At 48.6% G+C, this 19,837-nt stretch overlaps 1 protein-coding gene across 1 annotated transcript; it reads right to left on the reverse strand.

The window, feature by feature from the left end:
* Positions 1 to 2,160: 2,160 nt before the first annotated feature.
* On the reverse strand, positions 2,161 to 8,786 carry LOC103112119 (ficolin-1-like). The gene is made up of 9 exons (XM_007521507.2): positions 8,629 to 8,786; positions 6,991 to 7,104; positions 5,894 to 5,947; positions 5,021 to 5,056; positions 4,814 to 4,846; positions 4,378 to 4,505; positions 3,912 to 4,041; positions 3,270 to 3,404; positions 2,161 to 2,630 (listed from the first exon to the last, which is right to left on the reverse strand). Exons 1-9 carry the CDS (start codon positions 8,729 to 8,731, stop codon positions 2,365 to 2,367), a joined length of 999 nt encoding a protein of 332 aa, XP_007521569.2. The 5' UTR covers positions 8,732 to 8,786; the 3' UTR covers positions 2,161 to 2,364.
* Positions 8,787 to 19,837: the final 11,051 nt, after the last annotated feature.

A 19,837-nucleotide genomic window follows, 5' to 3' on the forward strand; every position in this document is an offset into this window, starting at 1 on the left:
TGCTCAGTTTTGTTTTTTGTTTTGTTTTTGTTTTTGTTTTGTGAATTTCCTCGTGAGTCAAGACTTGTTGTCAGATGTGAACTCTTTCCATTGTTCTGGATGTTCACGGCACTCTGTGTAGGAAATGTGTCTCAGAAACTATTTGTTTATCTTGCAAATTTTTGTTAAAATTTCATTTTATCTGCTCCTTGGGAAGTGGCTCTTGCACTGGGAACTCTGAGAGATCTACTGGGCTGGTCCAGTTTATCCCCCTCAAGTTATCGCATCTCTCATGCCAGGCATCTCTAGGCTCCTGGTGCACTTTGTGGTAGGATGCTACCAAGAGCACAGGGTCAGAGGGTGCGATGTTTTGTTGTCTGAGGTCACCAGAGCTGAGTCCCAGTGGAGTGGCCTCACCTGCTGAAGAGGAGCTGAGTCAGGATTACCCCTCCCTCGGCTGTCAGGTCTTGCAGAACAGAGCCACGTCTACACAGCTCAGTCCCAAATGTCCTTCATCCTCCTTCCAGACTACACGGCCAGTGCTTTGGGGGCCTGTTTCAAAGCTCCTGACAGCTGATGGACATTTCCCCAGCATGCTCACTGTGGATATTCTAGGGAAAGCTTGCAGTAGGATGTGACTGAAGAAAGCATGATGATGGGCAGCCCTGCACCAACCAGCACACAGAACCACAGCTGCCTGTTAGCTGGAGTGGATGTGGGTGTTCACACCTGTCCCCTGTCCCCAGCAAGTCTAATAGTGACACCTTAAAGAGATCAAGACCCCTACTCACAATCCTCTTTACTCTCAGCCCACCTTGCAGGCCCTGAGAGGACAATGTCAGTGTGTATGAATAGGAGACAGTTCCCTGAGGAGGAGCCCCTGCCCTCAGATAAGACCCTGCTTCTAGGACAAGCCCCTGGCTCACCAAGAGGAGCATTAGACCTGTTTCAGGTAACAAGCTGAGCTCAGTGGTGAATCCTCTGAATCTGGAGGACACTCCCTGGACACTGGTGTTGGTGGCCCTGCAGTCTTCATGTCTGAGAGGCTGATACCACCCTGTGCTCAGCTCCTGCATCACCATCGCTTTGTGACCTGTGCTGACACTGAGGACCAGGGGCTACAGAGTGAATATGGGGGTGATTTCAGGTGGCAGCACCATGCCATGATGATAAGCATCGCCTTTACAGTCTGACCCAGGCCGGGAAGGAAGGAGCAGACATTTCGTGTGAGCTGGTCCATTAAGTGCTCTCACCAGCTTGTACCTCAGGGGAGTCTGCGTGTTGCTCCTATGCTCATAACTCTGGGTTAGACAGGTGAGAGGGCTGAGAGTCTTCACTAAAACCCATGGTGATGCACCAGACAGTGGGCTGGGGGTGTGTGGGGAGCACAGCTGAGTCTCAGGCCAAGTACAGAGAGCACACTGACCAGAGGGGCTCCTGAGTCCTTAGCCCTGGGCAATGGGCTGTGGTCTTTAGGACAAAGGTCTCCAGCAGGTAACAGAAAACTGTGTCCTTTCCTGGGAAAGCCACTCCACACCAAGCTCTCCATAGTGCTGTGTGCTTCATAGTGGTAATAGTCTCCTAAAGGACTGTGGCAGGGGGTAGGGAGGAGCCCTGATTGCAACTCAAAAGGCAGTTTGTGGCTACCTTGCACCTTTCAGAGTGTAGTCGAGACAACTGGCAGAACACAGAGTGTAGAGGGGCTGATACTGGGAGCCTGAGCCTAGGAGGGATCTCCCAGGGAGTGGACAATAGGAGAGGCCCGCACCCTCCCCAGAAGACACAGGCCACTGTCCTCCCTGGGAGGCCCTGCCTAGGAAATGTGGGTGCAAAGTGAGAGTCCTGGGACAATGTCTATGTGGGTTCTAGGGGCAACAGGCTGGACTCACAGTGAAGCAAAGCAGCCCCACTTGCAGGAGGCTCAGAGGCCAGCTATCTGCCCTGGGGTTTGATTTCAGTTGTGCTTTGAGGAGTATTTCTGCTCTCACATGCTCTGTAGTCCCAAGTCTGAGGATTTTTGCAGTGAGCCCAGGACCAGGGATTCTGAGTGTGGACATGGGACTCTGAGGTTTGGCACCCCAAGTCACCTATATAGCAGGGGAAACATCATCTCCAAGTGGTCTTGACTCTCACCTACCAGTCACTCCCAGGGGAATAAGGACAGACTAATGGACACGGGCACATAATCAAACTCAGGTGATCTTCCCCTTAGCCAGGGACAGACCAGGGTGCAGGTGAATACATTGCAAATATAAAGTACTGAAGACACAGAAGGGTCTGCTAGCCTCTGTGATTGCAGAATAGCTGTATTGAAGTGACATTTCCTTCTCTGACAGGTCTCCTTTACAGTGTGACTTTCCCTCCTCCAAACCCATCTGTGTGGGCTCACCACTCCCAGTAGATATGCGGCTGGGGAGGCCGCAGTTTCATCTCTGACAACCTGTAGCTGTAGTTGTATCCTCGCCATGAATTCCAGTTGATGCCATTGGCATAGCTGTGGTGGGCCCCTCCCAGGTAGTGGCCATTTAGGTTTGAGAGATGACAGGATGCATACCACCAGGCTCCCTGGTAGACCTGGGCACACCTTGAGGAATCCATGCCCTTGTCTTTGGTAGAGAAGGTCTTGCCATTATGGATTGTCAAGGCATCGCCTACTCAGGAAGAATGGAGCGTGGTGTGGGTGTCACAGCCCAGCCTCCTGGTGTTGTTCCCCTAGTCAGGGTCAACCCCTGTATAGACTGAACTGCAGGGGGGAGGGATGCTGTGGGCCTGGAGGAGGTCATTTAGGACTCTTCAGCCTCTGGACCCTTCAGTCTCCTGACCCTGATACCTTTCCCACAAGGCAGTGTCCCCAATTCCAGATTCAAACATTCCTCCCCAGGAAGTATAGGCCACTGTTGCCCTATAAGGACCCTCCTTCACCCCAGCCTGGGCTCTCCATAGGTATTCCCCCTTTGGGGTATTCAGGACAGACAGAGGGGCCAGTGTGATGTGGTTTCTTGGGCCCATATCCCTGGACACATATGGGCACAGGCTCTGAGCCCTTGTGAAGTGTGTGAGCTGGTGGCAGGTCAGCTCACTGAATCTCAACAGCTGGGACCTGACAGGCTGTGTCAACATCCCTCAGCTACCCTGACACCTGGCTGTGGTCTCAGTGGGACAGATGGACAGTGGGGCACAGAAAGCAGAGACTGCAGGCTGGGTCACATGCAGAGACAACCAGCAGCCTGAGTTATTTCCCACCTGCAAACACAATGGAGCCCAGGCTCTGTGCCTGTGAGGACCCTCACCTGCAGTGCCCCCCACGAAGTCCCCCAGCATCAGCTTGTAATCCTCGGCCTCAGTCTCTATTCTGAACATCCTGTAGTGGGCAAACTTGTGGTTGCCCTCAAAGTCCACCAGGTCCACACGGAGCTCATTCGTCCCTGTTGGGAGGGGTTTTGCGAGGGAGAGACCTTCTGAGTCAGACAGGGCTATGAGGAGGTGGGGTACATTCTCAGAGGAAAACTTAACAGGACTCACAGGATACTGCTGGCAGGAATCTATGAACACTCTCTGCTGTCTCAGGGCCTCCTGGGTGACCCCTGAGCTGAGCTGGCCCTCTGGGTTATAGACTCATCAGAAAAAGATCAAGAGGAGATGGGAAACCTACACAGGTCCTGGGGACTGAACATTGTCCCTTCTATCAGGACTAAGACCTTAGGTCCTGAGTGGAATACAGCTCAGCAAACACCCCCACTCTGAGTCTGAATACAGAGACTCAGAGCAGACATGTCTGTCTGGGGGTGTCATAGGAATTGTGATATTTCTGCACCCATATTCTCTCCCTGTGGGCAGAGAAGACACAATGTCAATTGTTCCAGACATCTAGGACCAAGGTTGGGAGAGATGACTTGTGAACCCTTTGTGTTGCCAACGCCTTGGACCCTTACCCTGATTAGTGAGGGCGTAAATGTTGTCATTGCCCAGCCAGAATTCACCCAGCTGACTGCCAAAGCCCTTCTTGTAGGAGGCCCAGTCCCTGTAGAAGTCCACAGAGCCATCCACCCTGCGCTGGAACACCTGGGGAGGGAGGGCTCTCACCCCACAGCCTGGAATGAACCATCATACCCCCCCCCCCCCAGGTGGGACACAAGAGACCTAAGGCCCAGCAAGGAGTGTGATGGAGAGGAGGGACGGGGGTGTGGGGAATAGCCAGACACAGCAGAGGGCTGCCCTGGCCTGGCTCTACCCCTGGGCACTGCCCATAAAGGCTGCTTTTGGTCTCAGTGAAGGAATGCACTGGGTTCAAGGAGGGGACCTCTAGAAGCCAGAATGGGAAACACAGAGACACAGAGCCCCAACCCAAGGCGATGTCAGGTGAGGGGGTCTCCAGTTTCAGGGCTGAACCTCACTCACTGTCCAGCCCCCTCCATCAGTGTGCATGTCACACAGCACAACCATTGGCCGGCAGAAAGGCAGGAAGATAGTGTACCAGCCACTCAGAGTGTGTCCCCTCTTAAGTACATCCTGGCAGGTCCTGGCGCCTAGAGGGCATGGGGAGGAGGAAGCACAGGAGGGTAGGCTCAGTGGGCATGTGCATGGAAGAGGGACCAGGCTTGGCATAGACACTGTGACACAGCAACCTGAGTGATGCCTGCTCCCCACTGTCTTCCCATGTCCATCAATCTAGAGCTGCCCAGAGCCCCTGGAATCTGGGAACCCTGATAGCAGAGTCAGGAGAGGGAGGGAAAGACAGAGGGAGGAAGGGAGGGAGGGAAGGACAGACAGAGGGAAATGGTCTCAGGGACATTTTCCCCAGCAGCACTCGGGCTCAGTAATTGAGGAGGGTTACCTTTCATACAGTCCTCAGCTGATCCAGGTTCTCCTGTAGAGAAAGGACAGGTGTCATAGGTGTTGTGGAAGGCCACGTCCCTTGAGCACAGAGTGATCTGTCCTGGCCTACCCTCCCTCCCTCACTTCCATTTCTACCAGAGCCTCTGCAATCCATCTCCCTACTTGGAGTTCTGGGACCCCTACCCCAGAAGAGCTGATAGCTTACCTTTCTGCCCAGGAAGGCCCTTCTCCCCTTGCTGGCCTGCAGAAGGGCAAGGGGGTCAGTACAGAGAACCCCACCAGACAGCACCCTGATATCTTGGGTATAATCTGCAGGTAAGATGATGCAATCATGCAACTCATCTCCAGCTGAGGATCGAGGCACCTTGTCCCACTCTGATTCAGGGCTTTCAGTAGCAAGTCTCTGTGGAGAGTGGGGCTTGAGGCCACAGAATCCCCTGGGTGAGGAGAGGTCACACTAGACTAAGAACCCTGGGTCAGGATTCTCAGGATTGTCTCCAGCCTGTTTGGGAATAAAAGTGACAGTCCCCTCTCTGTCCTCCTGTCTCCATTTTCCTGGTCTCCTCCCCCTCCCAGTATCTCTGTCTCTAATGTGTCTTCACAACCCCATTCTATCCATATGCTTCTGCCTCTTGCATATTTTTTTTTCCTCTAGGGTTATTGCTGGGCTCGGTGCCTGCACCATGAATCCACCACTCCTGGAGGCCATTTTCCCCCCTTTTTGTTACCCTAGTTGTTGCAGCCTCGTTGCGGTTATTATTGCCATTGTTGACATTGTTTTGTTGTTGGATAGGACAGAGGGAAATGGAGAGAGGAGGGGAAGACAGAGAGAGGGGGAGAGAAAGACAGACACCTGCAGACCTGCTTCACCGCCCGTGAAGCGACTCCCCTGCAGGTGGGGAGCCGGGGGCTCGAACCGGGATCCTTATGCCGGTCCCTGCGCTTTGCGCCACGTGCGCTTAACCCACTGCGCCACCGCCCGACCCCCCCTTGCATATTTTATCTTGTATCTCCCTCCCTTCTCTGCACATCGCCGTGGGGTTCTCCTCTAAGTGCTCAGTTTCAGTCACTAACTCACCTTTGGGTCCAAAGTATCCAATCCTCCCACGGGTTCCAGGGGAGCCTGGTTCTCCTGCAGGTGCCAAGGACACAGTAGAAGATGCAGCTGTGCTCCTCCCAGGATCATCTCCATGTTCACCTGCCGTCACTCATTCCAGTGACCCTCATAACAGGTGCCCCCACTCACTGGAGATCACAGACACTGGGATGGAGCCCCACTGTGGCCAGAGCACAGAAAGCTAGCACCAGAGCTAAGGCAGGTATGGTGTCCCAGTTCCAGCTTCCATGAGCCCAATGCAGCCTGGATCTGAGGCTGCACTCGGCTACACTCAGGAGTCAGGGGATGGGGAACATGGCAGCCCCTTCAGAAACCAGCCCTGAGGGGCCAGAGGAAGGGAATCCTGGAAAGGGACCTCACTGCCCTTTGCCTGAGCCTGAGCCTTGGGAGCAGCTTAGGTCTGGTCACTTCTCTCAGGGTCCGACACCTCCCCAGGATCACCTGCAGGAGCCAGGGCACCCTAGGGTGACACTGAGCAGTGTGTCTATACGCCCTCCTAGAGTCACCCCCCAGGTGGGTTTATGGCTGGAGAAGCTGCTGTGCTCAGGGCCCAAGTGCTCCCCATTTGGCAGGTGTCTAGGTCTGAGAGTTTGAGTCCTTCTCTGGATTAACAGTCCCCAGTGGGGATACCTGTGACTGCCAAAGCACAGAGCACCCTCTCCAGTGTCCCCAAAGAAGCCCCAGCTGTATCCCATCACTTGAACACATAGCTCTCTTGTCCTGGATACCAACTCCCTTTGGGGACACTGGGGGACATTGTCACTTTCTTCCAGCTTCAGCTTCCTTACTGAGGTTGATCAGAGGAGTCTGTCTTCCAATTTCCAGGTAGAACGTGGATTCAGATCCTCTCTCCACACGAGCCAGGAACTCAGGACAAGAAAGCAAGAGAGCAGCCTCCCACAGGGCTCCCAGACCCAGGGACCTAGGATCCCTCTAATGCTGGCTCTGAGTAGGGCCAGACCCCCTTGCACCTAGAGTCCCACAAGACTCTGCCCACATTAGACCCTCTGAGCAGCTGCTCTCAGCCCACCCCAGCCACCATGCCCCTCAGCACCTACCTTTCTTTCCAGGATCACCTGTGAATCCCTTGGGCCCTGTAGCTCCAGGTAGCCCCGGGCAGCCCCGCAGGATGGTCATCTTGTCGGAGCCCTCCAGACTCACTACCTGCACCTCTAGGGATAGACAGGCAGCTTCACAGACAGCCTGACTGAGGGCCTCAGAGGCAGTACTCAGGCCTTTGTTCCCTAGACCTACCCAAAGTGGCCTGTGGCCTGGGGGTTTCCCATCTCTGATGGCAGAGGTCAAACAAGTATGTCACAGGGCAGTATCCTAGTGAATACTGTCATCCTGAAGGATGCTTTCCCCCTGTGCTGTTTATCTTCAAATCAGTCCCTCAATCCCTTTGTTCACTTTAGCCCTGAGTGGCCAAGTGAGGGTAGGAGAAATGGGAGTGATTCGAAGACATAATACCCAAACAACATTGTCATATTCTTGATGGTACTTCTCAGGGGCATTAGTAGACACTTTCAGTGCAACATTATATCTGCACATAAAGTTGAGAGAAGCTCCTTCTCCCCCATCCCTGGGCATTGGCCAAGATTCCTGAGAGGGTATGATGTTATGAGAGATGTTTGATCCAAGGACACAAGGCTAGGTCAAAAAACTGGGACAGGAGATTTATTTAATTTTTGAAGAAAAGTTGTAATCAGGCTAATGACACAACCAAATGCCTCTTGAAAACTCCCAGGAATTGGTGACGTGGGCTCTATGCTCCCTGGGTGCCCACCCCATGGCTCCACTTCAGGATGTCTCTCCATTCTCCTGTCTGCTTGCTTTGCAGTGACACAGGTGATGGACTGTTTGTGATCCCTCCACAAATGTATCACCACTCAGAGAACTGTGTCCCCAAGAGAAAGCTATTACCAGCTATGCCTCTGATTGACCTGTCTGGCCTGAGATGGCATGGAGGTAGCTTAGAACCATTGCTGTCTTTGCACCCCAACAATATCAGCAGAATCATATTCTCTGTATGAGGGTGAGAATCTGTAAGGCCAATCCTCCAAGTAATTTTGGGAAATTTCATTTACAGAATCTACCAGGGACCAGAGACTACTTCTCCAGGTAGAATGTGTGCCCTGTCGTGCGTATCATCTATGTTCTAGCCCCATCACCACATGTGAGATGTCATGATCGTACGAAAACTCCAGTGTTGTATTGTCTTATCCTGCTTTTCTCTTTCTGTGTCTTTTTCTCTAAAGTAAAATGAGTAAATGATATCCATTAATAGTATCTAAATGATACTATTAATGATATCTTCCATGGGAAAGACCATTAGCCACACACACACACACACACGCACACACACACACACACACACACATACACCTCTTGGGGAGATTCTTCATGTAGTTTCTAAGAAGACAGGAAGACAATAGAGGGCATTGTCTCCTTCTCAGGAGAGAGGCACTATGATGCTGTGGACCAATCATAACCTGGTACTCAGACTTTCCCAAACAACCCCTGCTCCTGTCCCCTCACACTATGGCACCTGGGCAGGTGTCCTCCTGCTGAGAATAAAGCAGAGTTGTGGGGAGTCTCTGGAATCAGACATGCAGGGGGAAATCTAGGGACACTATCAATGACCAAAGATGGGAGTTACCTCCTTCCAGGGGCAGAAAAACGCAGGTCCACCTTACCTGGACAGGTGTCAGCAGCCCAGGTGCTCAATGTCCTGAGGCACAGGAGCAGGAGGAGCTGGCCTGAGGGCCCCAGGGCCACCCTGACTTTGCTCAGCTCCATGTCCTCTGCTCTGAGTCTTCAGATGAGCTCTGACTCTTATAGGGTGGAGAAAGTTCTGTCTGGTGCTGCAGTTTCTCAACTTTCCTGGAATTCTAACTCCCCAAGGGTTTCTGTTTGCACAAGCAAGAGAGAGCAGATGATGAGAAAGGACCTCATCTCCCACCTTGGCCCCAACCAGCTGCCCCACTCCCTTGCCATTTCTCCTGACAAGGACATCTGCTCCTACACATAACCTCTTAGTTGAAAAAAAAAAGCCAGAACACCTGTTAGAAGTCCTGTAATTTATTAAATATGTTTCAAGTACTCCTTATTGCAGCTCCAACTAGTGATTATCATCACTTAATTTTTGCAGGCAGAGAGACTGAAGCTGTTGGGCAGCCCCCCTGCTCCGTCCTCCATTGCTGACACAATGGCCTATTTACATAATCATTGTTTTGCCTGATCTATCTGCTTTCTACCTTGAGACCTGCCCTGCCTGTACGGTATATTAATCCCGCCAGTTAAAACCCTAGCAACTGTTGCTACAGAAGCTTTCCACCTTCCAGCTGTTTCTTTTCTCCACCCCCTTTCCCAGCCATCTCCGTTCCTGACTTGCCACTTCCGGTTTTATCCTATAAAGCCACTTCTGTTTCTGGATTCTCTCGTCTTCTTCTCTTTTCTCTCTTGTGTCCCAACCTGGAGAAGGGCTGGTATGCAGAGAGGGAAGCGGCCATTGCAGTTTGGTGCCAGTGACTTAAGCCTTTGTGCTCACACCCAACTCTGGAGCTCCCACACGAATAAAGATTTGTATTGCTACCACCCCAAGCTTGGTTCCTGGATCGTCTCTCCCACCCGTGAAGCTAGCCTGACATGAAGCTATTTAAAAATCAGTTAGTTCCATCCAATTCCAAAGATTCTTGAAGTCCATCACTCCTGAGCATGAGAGTTGTCATCTCTGCTCACTCCAGATCTCTGACACCACATTCCATATCTTGTCTAGCAAGGCACACTCCCCTGGGTGAGATACAGCCCTAAAGGCACACGAGTTGGGAACTGCTAAGGAATGGACCTGGCACAGTTATAACTGTCAGTACTCTCCTAATAGGAGCTGTTATTGCAATGGCCAATATGTGCTTTTAGTCTTCGTGGGCTGTCTGTGGCCTTCGCAGGTGGGTCTGAATCTGGGAAGAAAGGGAGATGAGTGAACCTGAACACCTGCCCAGTGCTGAGTGGATTGGAGCTCCAGGCACACCCAGCCCAAGTAGGAGGAAAAGGGCATGAGCAGACTGCAAGGTTGGCAGTGTGGGGGCTTAGGGGCTGGTGGGTGGACACAGACCTTCATTCTAGCTTTGGAAGATCCTGAAATGACTCTAGACTATGACATTGCTTGTGCAGTAGTTCTGAGAAGAAAGATACAGAAAATGAGAGAAAGATAATACAAATTTACTCTATAACCATAGATAACACTAGTGCCTCTGAGGTAACAGTAAAGCAACTTGTCCCTGCTGGGGACAGAGGTGGGTCTCAGTGGCATAACCTCAGGTCAATCAGGTCTACCTCTCTCAAACTTGATTTCCAGAGCCCTTTTCTAGTGAGCTTTCTCTTCCTTGCCTGGTAAATAGCATCATTTTGGTGAGATCATTAGCACCAGGAAAGTTATATGAGTAATTTTTTTTTTTTGTTAGTGAACCAGGTTTATGAAATTTAAGTGGCCCAAAATTTGTGAAAAAAAAACAAAACGATTTTTTGACATGTTCTGGTGTTTACAGTTGGAACAATGAAAATAATAATGCTTTGGGCAATGATATCTTAGTTACATATCTGCCATAAAAGAAAAAAAAAAAAATAAACCAGTTCAAACATGATATTTTTAATTATCTGAGAAATTTTAATTTTTAATTTTAATTTAATTATCTGAGAAATTGATATCGACAAAAGTGCAGCGCAAAAGCTCAAAGTCTGTGTGCTGCCCCCAATACTCTCACATTAAAAAGGGGCCCTAGATGGAGAGGGTGACAATCTTGGACCTGGTAGGGATCTCACTGCCCCTGCAGCTGGTATTGCCAGGTGTCTCTCTAATCGAGGATGCCTCAGCTGTGTGAGCCCACTGGGCACGACCACCAACCTGGGACCCTGGATCTGCAGAAGTCACTGTGGCTGGTAGGAATGGAGGGTGGTGTAGTCGGGCCCCAGCCCCAGCTGGCCTTCCTGCTCTGAAGCCAGTGGAATGCTGAGGCTGCTCCTGGGGCTGAGTGGTCAGTTCTGGCAGGTGCTGCGGAAATGATGCTACAGCTCACAGGATTCCCCAGGAGCCAACTGGTGTTCTAAGGGGGCCTGGTCAGCAAGGCCTGCCCATGACCACTGACTACTGTCACTCTCAGGTTGACATACACACACACACACACTCACATATGTCACATGCAGCTGCATATGCACTGCAAAATGGTTGTCACTTCAATTAAATACAAGCCACTCTCCCAAGCGCCTTAATTTTCATCTTTTCAAGTTCCTAAATCCAAAGACTGATTTCTAAATAAACCAAAGTCAGAAACCAATTAAGTATTTTTGAAAAAGAAATATACTTTTGGGTCCTGATATTGGGGCACCTTGGAATGTTCCTATTGATGACCACAGAATATGAGCTCAGATCTACAGGGATGCAGAGGTCACATAGGTTCCTAAGCTGAATATGGGCCTCAGATCACATCAAATTGATGGAATTTACAGTAAACAGTATTTATACACCTTTCCCATATCTGAGAGCTACTCTCTTCCCTGATCCAGTTTTCTGGTCCTTTTTCCAGCCATGATATAATCTCCCCAGACAATAACTTGAATCCACCTGCATATCAGATTTCAGGCTCAGGGAAACAAACAAACAAACAAAAAACTAGTATAGCCACAGGCTCTTTGGTATATAACTAAAACATGCCTACTAGCTATCTACATAACAGAGGCCCCCACCCCCAACTTTTCATCTGCACTACTCCAGCCTTTAGGTTCATGATTAGTCAACAACTTGTTTGGCTTTATATGTTAACTCTCTTTTCAGCCACTAGATTCCAGATGCTACCATAATGCCAACAAGACTTCCCTGGACAGACAACCCCACCAATATGTCCTGGAGCTCTGATTCCCCAGAACCCCACCCCACTAGGGAAAGAAAGGCAGGCTGGGAGTATGGATTGAACTGCCAATGCCCGTGTTCAGCAGGGAAGCAATTACAGAAGCCAGACCTTCCACCTTCTTCATCCCACAATGACCCTGAGTCCATACTCCCAGAGGGTTAAAGAACAGGAAACCCGGGTGTCGGGCAGTGGTGCTGCGGGTTAAGCGCAGGTGGTGCAAAGTGCAAGGACTGGAGTAAGGATCCCGGTTTGAGCCCCCAGCTCCCCACCTGCAGGAGAGTCGCTTCACAGGCGGTGAAACAGGTCTGCAGGTGTCTATCTTTCTCTCCCTCTCTCTGTTTTCCCCTCCTCTCTCCATTTCTCTCTGTCCTAACAACAACAATAACTACAACAACAATGAAAAGCAACAAAGGCAACAAAAGGGAAAATAAATAAATATAAAAAGAAATTAAGAAAAAGAGTAGGAAACTTATGAAGGGAAGGGATGGGATACAGAGTTCTGGTGGTGGGAATTATGTGGAGTTGTACCCCTCTTATCCTATGGTTTTGTCAGTGTTTCATATATATGTATATGTATCTGTATCTGTATATGTATATGTATATAGTAAGCTTTGCTCTTAGACTATATCTCTCATAAGCAGATGTTTAAAAAATGATGGCCACTACCAGTGCAAAGATGTTCTTCTATGGTAGTGGCAGGACAAAACTGCAGCACCACTCTGGCATAAGACCCCTGCAAGTCCTGTGCTCTACCTACTGAGCCACTTCTTCCTTCCCAACTGGTGACTTTAAAAATGACATGGGGGGAGGGGAATTCAGGCTTTTCAGTAGTCATGTGTTCTGTGTTAAAAGTTTCATTTCTTTGGAATAGGGCACCAAAGTAAAAATTCTGGGTTGAGGATGAGAGTAGATGTTCAGCTTCACTGGAGGAGGGGCAGACCTTTGGTGGTGGAAATGGTGTTGATGTACACTCCTATTAACTTGTAGTCTCATAAATCATTATTTAATTAAAATGAGGGGGAAAATTGATTGAATATCTCTAACTTTTTGATGCATAGACCATAGGCTGAGTATATGTTCCTTTAATCTAAGCACTTAAGTCTTCAAATTGGTAATCAGATTGAATTTTAATAGTGGGCTCAAACTGTTAATACATTTCTAATAATTACTTGTTCTTTGAAATATTATATTGGGGAGAAAAGAAGCAACCAGTGGTGATACTTTATAAGATACAGCTATATATAAATAATGTCAAAGGATATAAATTATGGTGAAGTTGTGTATGATACAGCAAATCCTAACAATGGGATTTTCAAAGTTAACCCAATTGCCAAATAAGTTGATAGTAGCTAGATAGTATCTATTGCTTTCTTAAATCCCAAGACAGCAGGAACCTCCAACTTCTTCCATCAAGCCCATAATTCTCCCAGCCTTGGAACCTCCAGAATTGGGCTCACTTTTCTGCATGCTTCTTTCAAGTCATACCAACTGATACTGCATCACTTCGGCATGCTTCATTTCGGACTGTGTCCGGAGATGTCAGGTGTGGAATGTCAACCCTTCAGCCTCATTATTTGGGTCTTTTCTCATAGGACTCCTTAATTCCACTTCTGGTGGTTCACTTACTAACAAAGCCCCAAAACCTAGATATAGACCAGGTCCCTTGATATAGGGTATATATACACATGAATCCATAATGGGCAAAATATATACCTTAAAGCAAAAGTGAACAATAGTTTGCAGTGAGTCAATAAATGAAGCAAGCAAGTAGAAAGACCTAAAAAGATACCATAAAGTACTTAATAAAATAGTTTATACTTAGGCCTTCCTCACCTACTTCCTGTTACACTTCCCTCAATCACTCCAAAGCTAACCTTGTCAAAGTCAGGACTACAAAAGCTGAATGAGGGCAAGAGACTGGCATACTTTAATGATGACTTTTTAGTCACTACCAGACCACCCCATCATCTGGGGCCCTAGTCAGGGAGTCCTGGGATTCCCACAGGCATGATGGCCCTAGACCTCGAATAGATTCCACTCTCCACTGTCACTAATCATCTCCATCAGGAAAAATACAATTGTGGGCCCCCATAGGACCTTGCTCTCACTATGGATCAACAATGGTAGAGACTATTCCATCCTCCAAAGGGAGGTTGGATAACGTACTCTACCTAGCACCTAAGGAAGATGGGTCCTGAAATTGGTGCAACCTGGAACATTCCTATTCGTGATCACAAAATGTGAGGTCAGACCTACAGGGATTCAGAGATTACACAGGCTCCTATGCTGAATATGGGGCCTAGATCAAATTGATGGGGTTTACAGTCAACAATATTTATATTTGGTAGCTACTCTCTTCCCTGATCCAGCTTTCTAGCCCTTTTTCCAGCCGTAACATCATCTCCCCAGAAAATAACTTAAGTCCACCTGCATATCTGATGTCAAGCTCAGACAAAAACTAATAAAGTCATGGGTCCCTTGGAATATACCTAAAATAGACCTACTAGTTTTCCCAAAACAGAGACCCCAAATCTTCATCTGCAATATTCCAGTCTTTAGGTTCATGATTAGTCAACAATTTTTTTTGCTCTATATCTTAACTCTCTTTCAGTCACTAGGTTCTAGATGCTACCATGATGCCAACCAGACTTCCCAGGGCAGACAACCCCACCAATGTGTCCTGGAGGCCTGCTTCCCCAGAGCTCTGCCCCACTAGGGAGAGAGAGAGGTTAAGAGTATGGATCGATCTGCCAATGCCCATGTTCAGTGGGGAAGCAATTACAGAAGCCAGACCTTCCACCTTCTGCACCCCATAATGATCCTGGGTCTATACTCCCAGAGGGATAAAGAATAGGAAAGCTATCAGGGAAGGGGATAGAATACAGAGTTCTGGTGGTGGGAATTGTGTGGAATTGTACTCCTCTTAACCTATGGTCTTGTCAATATTTTCATTTTATAAATAAAAATTATCTAAAAAAATTTTTAAAAAGCAAAAGGTGGAGCCCTAGAAGGAGTGAAGGGACAAGCATGGTGAAAGCACGGGTGTTATCACAGTCAAGGACTGCAGGCCAAGCCCAACCTGCCGAGAGGTTTCACAAGTAGCGGAGAAGCACAGCGGTCAGTATAATGGGATTATTTTATTTTCCCTCAGGATTCTCAAAAATATAAATGTTTTTACCCATTGCTTATAATCTAGTTGTTTTATTTTGTTGTGTTTTGAGGCACTTGTTTAGAAGTAGACCATGAAAAACATTTTCCTATGATGTTTTTGCCCCCAAAAGAAATAATCAACTTAATACACCATTTGTCGACTACTTGCTTTACATATAGCATATTGTATTTACTGAAAGAAAATAAAAAGCTTGCCTCAGTTATAATTCAGTAGTCATTGAAATAAAGATAATGGTCACTGTTATATTTTTGTAGATTATTTTGCTAACCCTATGCAATCAAGGATTTCAGGATTGCTATTACTGATTTTTAAAGTAATAATTTTCTTAAACTTTTGCAGAACTAAAGCAGGTGTTCCAAGCAGAATGTGAATATTCCTGCAGGTTTGTACAGTTAATAACATTAAATGTAGAAATCTAATAGCATTTCACTAAGTTTATACAATCCTTGTCTACCACTGATATCCTAAGGTCTAGTATTTCTCCTGACTCATGAAATTTGCCAGGAGTATCTATTGAATTGAAAGATTAATAAATAATTCTCATCTCAAAATGATATCTGTCTGCTAAACATTCTCGAGCTTAATTTAAGTCATTTTCCACCACCATGAACCAGGACCCCCAACAGTCCACCTCCATCCTGCCTTCCCCAGAGTCCTTTGCTCCCAATAAAATGATAAACAAAGTGAAAAAAAAAGTTTCATTTCTTCCTCCAGAGTGATGTCAGTGTATTATTGTAGGGCGGTTTATTCTCAAGAGGAATTTCTCCAGAATTATTTTCCTAGCGCTAATGATTGTCAGAAGACTTCCTGAAACAGGCTCAATTGCAGAAGCACCCTGACTCCAGGGAGGGGAGGCCCAGGGAAAGCTCTTAACTCTCCCTTTCTTGCGTTGTCAGGAGGTGTTTCACTTACTGAAAGGGGTGAAAGGGAACAGAGCCCTAAATAGGGAGAAGCAGGTATGGAGGAGGGTCCCCACACATGGTGAACACTTCCCCCACATCCAGCCCCATCATGACCCAGGCTTGAAAACATGCACCTTCATCTCTGACACCCAGTAGCTGCTGCTATAGCCTCACCATGCCTGCCCATTGATGCCACTGGCAAAGCTTTCAGGCAGTGGCAACTCAGGTTTGAAGCATGACAATCTTCAGGTTATCTGGTTCCCTGAGACTGCTGAACACAGTGTGAGGAGCTCTGGTCATGGTCCTTTGGTGGAGAGCTTTGAAGCCAGTTACATCTGATTCAGTTCCATCCAATTCATAAGATTCTTGAAGTTCATCACTCCTGCAGGGAAAGGATGTGCCTGCTCCTCCCAGATTCCCAAGGCCACATTCCTTATCTTGTTTAGAATGTCATACTCCCACTGGACAAAATGTGGCCTTAAAGGCATATGACTGACCTGAGAGAGGGGGTGAACTGGAACTAAGGAATGGACTAGGCACAGTAATAACTGTTAGTGCTCTCCTTATAGGAGCTGTTATCACAGTGGTCAATGTGTGCTTTTAGTCTTCATGGACTGTCTGTGGTATTTGCAGGTGGGTCTAAATCTGGGAAGAAAAGGAGATCAGTGAACCTGGACACCTGCCCAGTGCTGAGTGTCCCAGAAAGCCAATCACTGTCACTAACTCTGTCACTAACTAGCTTTTTCAGGAAGGGAAAGGCTCTTTACTGCCATGTGGATTCAGTGAAGGCAGGAGCAGCTTCTCAACTCTACCTTATTTTTATTTTTCCTTTCAGGAAATGACAATGCAGGTAGAAGGAGGGGATAGATATTCTGAAGGCAAGTCCTGTACAAACAAGATGTGGTCTGAAGCCATCTGTTCTCCCTGGATCAATGTGGCACTACTGGAAAATTCCTCTTAAAGCAAAGCTTGTACCAGGGCTTCACTTTTTCTATTGCTGTAAAGGATCTTGGTAAACACACTATATGGAGGCAGGTATAGAGCTGGGGGGGGGGGTGAGGGGAGGGACCTTTCACCCTGTGTTACAGGGAGCCAATCTGTCATAAAAGAACTTGCATGAAGGGAAAGTTTTGTTGCTACCAAAAACTGTACTCTATTATAGCTGCTCCTGCAAGAGTAAGACAGCATTCCCAACACTGAAACGTGCTAATAGGAGGCCAGTGTGTCTCACTCAAATCAATCTCTAGATACAGTGTCATCTTTTCATGCAAAAGGACCTGAGAAGGGCAAGACAGGCAGGAACATTCTAAGCATGCTGACAGGGCAGGGGAGGACAGGGTTTATCTGGGCTGGGCCACACCCAAAGACCAGCTTTATTTGTTGATGTGAGTGATGCATTTTCTAGGTAAAAAAGAAAGCAAAGCTTCACTCCTTTCCCCCTATTCTGGGGCTAGTGTTTGCTTAATAAGACCTTAAATTAATGCCAACATAGAGAAAAAGGTAATAAGTTAGATTCATAGTTGGTCTTTGAATCATTTTTCATAAAGTACTTGGACTGGAATTTCCCTGAGTGGGACTCAGGTGTAAGAACAGACTGTTTGGTCACATCTCCACTTCCTGGCTTTATGAGTGGGTGGGGGGGGGTTGGCATTGGTGACAGTCAAAGGACTGGGTCTTTTTACTTACTGTTCAGTTACTCTAAGTCTACAGATCACCTCATGGGGAAAGGCTAATTTCTGTTTATATCAGTTTTGGGGTTTTCTGATCTGAAGCCTCCTTTACAAGAAGGCCAGGTTGGGGTTCTTGGTGTGGAAGGATTTCTGGGGGGCATATGTGTTCTACCCCAAGCATACTCTCACTTTAAAGGGGTCCCTGGGTAGAAAGGGTGGCTACCTTAAACCTGGTGGGTACTCCTCATTGCAGCTGGCATTTTCGGGTGTCCTCCCCTCCAAATCCAGGATGCCTCACCTGTGTGAACCCAGTAGGCATGGCCACCAATCTGGGACCCTGGATCTGCAGGAGACACAGTGGCGGTTAGGGGTGGAAGGTGGAGAGGATGGGCCTCAAAGCCCCAGATGACCTTTCTATTTCTGAGACAGAGGGCTTTCTGAGACTGCTCATGGGGCTGGACAGCCAGTTCTGGCAGGTACAGGGCAGATGGGGCTATAGCTCCCAGGTGTTCCCCAGGGCCAACTGGTATCCTAAGGTGGGCCTGGCCTCCCCAGGACCACCAGCCAGTGACACCTTCTCCAGACCTTACACACACACACACACACACACACACACACACAAACACACACACACACACACCTGCATATGCAATGCAACTCAGTTTATGATCATTTCATTTAAAGACACACACTCTCCCAGTGCCTTTGACTGCCTATAAGTACATTTTATTTTCATCCTCACAAGTCCAAAATTAAGAGAGTAATTTCTAAATAAATCAGTCAAACTCAAATTAAATGTGACAGAATAGATATCTAGTTTGCTCTTAGGTTATATCTCACATAAGCAGATATTTTTGGGTCCAGGGATTCCTGGAATTCCAGCGACTCCAGGGAAACCTGTGTCTCCTGCAGATGCCAAAGACACAGGAGAGATGCAGTTGCGCTTTGCCTGGGAAACTTTCCCTCATTTCTCCTTCAGTCACTCACTTTGGGGACCCCCAAAACAGGACTTAGTGTTGGGCTGCGCCGTGGAGGAGAGAGAGGAGATCCGGGGCAGAGAGGGAACACAAATCTTTATTTGTGCGGGCACCTCAGAGTTGGGTGAAAGCGCAGCGGTTCGGGCCACTTGGAGCTAGCAGAAATGGCCGCCTCCTCCTGCGCACAACAACCCTTCCGTGCCAGGGTGAAGAGCGAGCCAAAAAGAGACCTGACCGCAGCAGCGGGCTTTATAGGATAAAAACTGGAAGTGGAAGTTGGGACAGGATTGGTGGGGAAAGTCACTCCGGGAATATCGTTTCAACTCTCGTGGGAACTGGCAATACCCTGAGGGGACAACATGGCGGATATGACCTAGCAACTTGGGTTATGGTGACTACTAATCACTGTGTTCAGGGCTCAGAAAGCCAGCACCCCAAGTTAAGACAGGCCATTGAGGCTCCAGCTTCTTCTGGTACCAGTCAGGGAAGCTTACATGAGCCCAGTGCAGCCTGGATCTGAACTGAGCCTGCACTGGGCTGCCCTGAGGAGTCAGGGAACCATGGCAGCTCCCCCCCCCCCCCCAGGGCCAGGAGACGGTAGTCCTGGAGAAAGACTTTACTACCCTGCACCAGAGCCCTGGGAGCAGGGTAGATGTGACTATCCCCTCAGGGTCTGACACCAACCCAGGATAAACTATGGGAACCAGGGAACCCCAGGGTGACATTGTCAGAGAATTGGGCAGGGTGTCTGTGTCCTCTCCTCTGAGCCATCCCCCAAGTGTATTTGTGGGTGGAGGAGCTGCCATGCTTAGGAGCCAGGGACCCCCAGTGTTCTCCGTACCCCAGATATCAGGGGCAAAGGGGCTATGTCCTGATCTGACTTAACCACCCCTTCTGGGGACACCTATGACAGAGCACCCTCTCCAGTGCCCCCAAAAAAGCACCACCTCAATTCAATCACAGTAGGCACACAGCCTTCTGCCCTTGTCTTTCACCGCCATTCCCTTTAGAAGGCCATTTGGGGACACTATCACCTTCTCTCAGCCTCCTGGGCTGAGGTAGATCAGAGGACTCAGTGCCCCAGTTTCCAGGTAGAAATTGGAATCAGATTTTCCCAAGACACTGAACCAGATCTGACCAGGTTCTCGGGACCAGGAAGCAGGAGAGCTGTCCCTCCTTACACAGGGGTCCCCAGACCCAGGGTGTCTCTGATGCTGGCTCCAAGCAGGGCCAGGCCCCCATGCACCCTGAATCCCACATGGCTTTGCCCACATAGAT

This window comes from Erinaceus europaeus, chromosome 10, assembly GCF_950295315.1.
Source record: "Erinaceus europaeus chromosome 10, mEriEur2.1, whole genome shotgun sequence".
Lineage (NCBI taxonomy): Eukaryota > Metazoa > Chordata > Mammalia > Eulipotyphla > Erinaceidae > Erinaceus > Erinaceus europaeus.

Bases quoted from the DNA above. Each gene is read 5' to 3' on its own strand.
- LOC103112119 (XM_007521507.2), bottom strand. From the start codon at position 8,731: ATGGAGCTGAGCAAAGTCAGGGTGGCCCTGGGGCCCTCAGGCCAGCTC. The intron at 4,042-4,377 runs GTGAGTGAGGTT...CTCCCTCCCCAG, and splicing joins CTGATGGAGGGGGCTGGACA to GTGTTCCAGCGCAGGGTGGA. The intron at 2,631-3,269 runs GTGAGGGTCCTC...CTTCCTGAGTAG, and splicing joins CTTCGTGGGGGGCACTGCAG to GCGATGCCTTGACAATCCAT.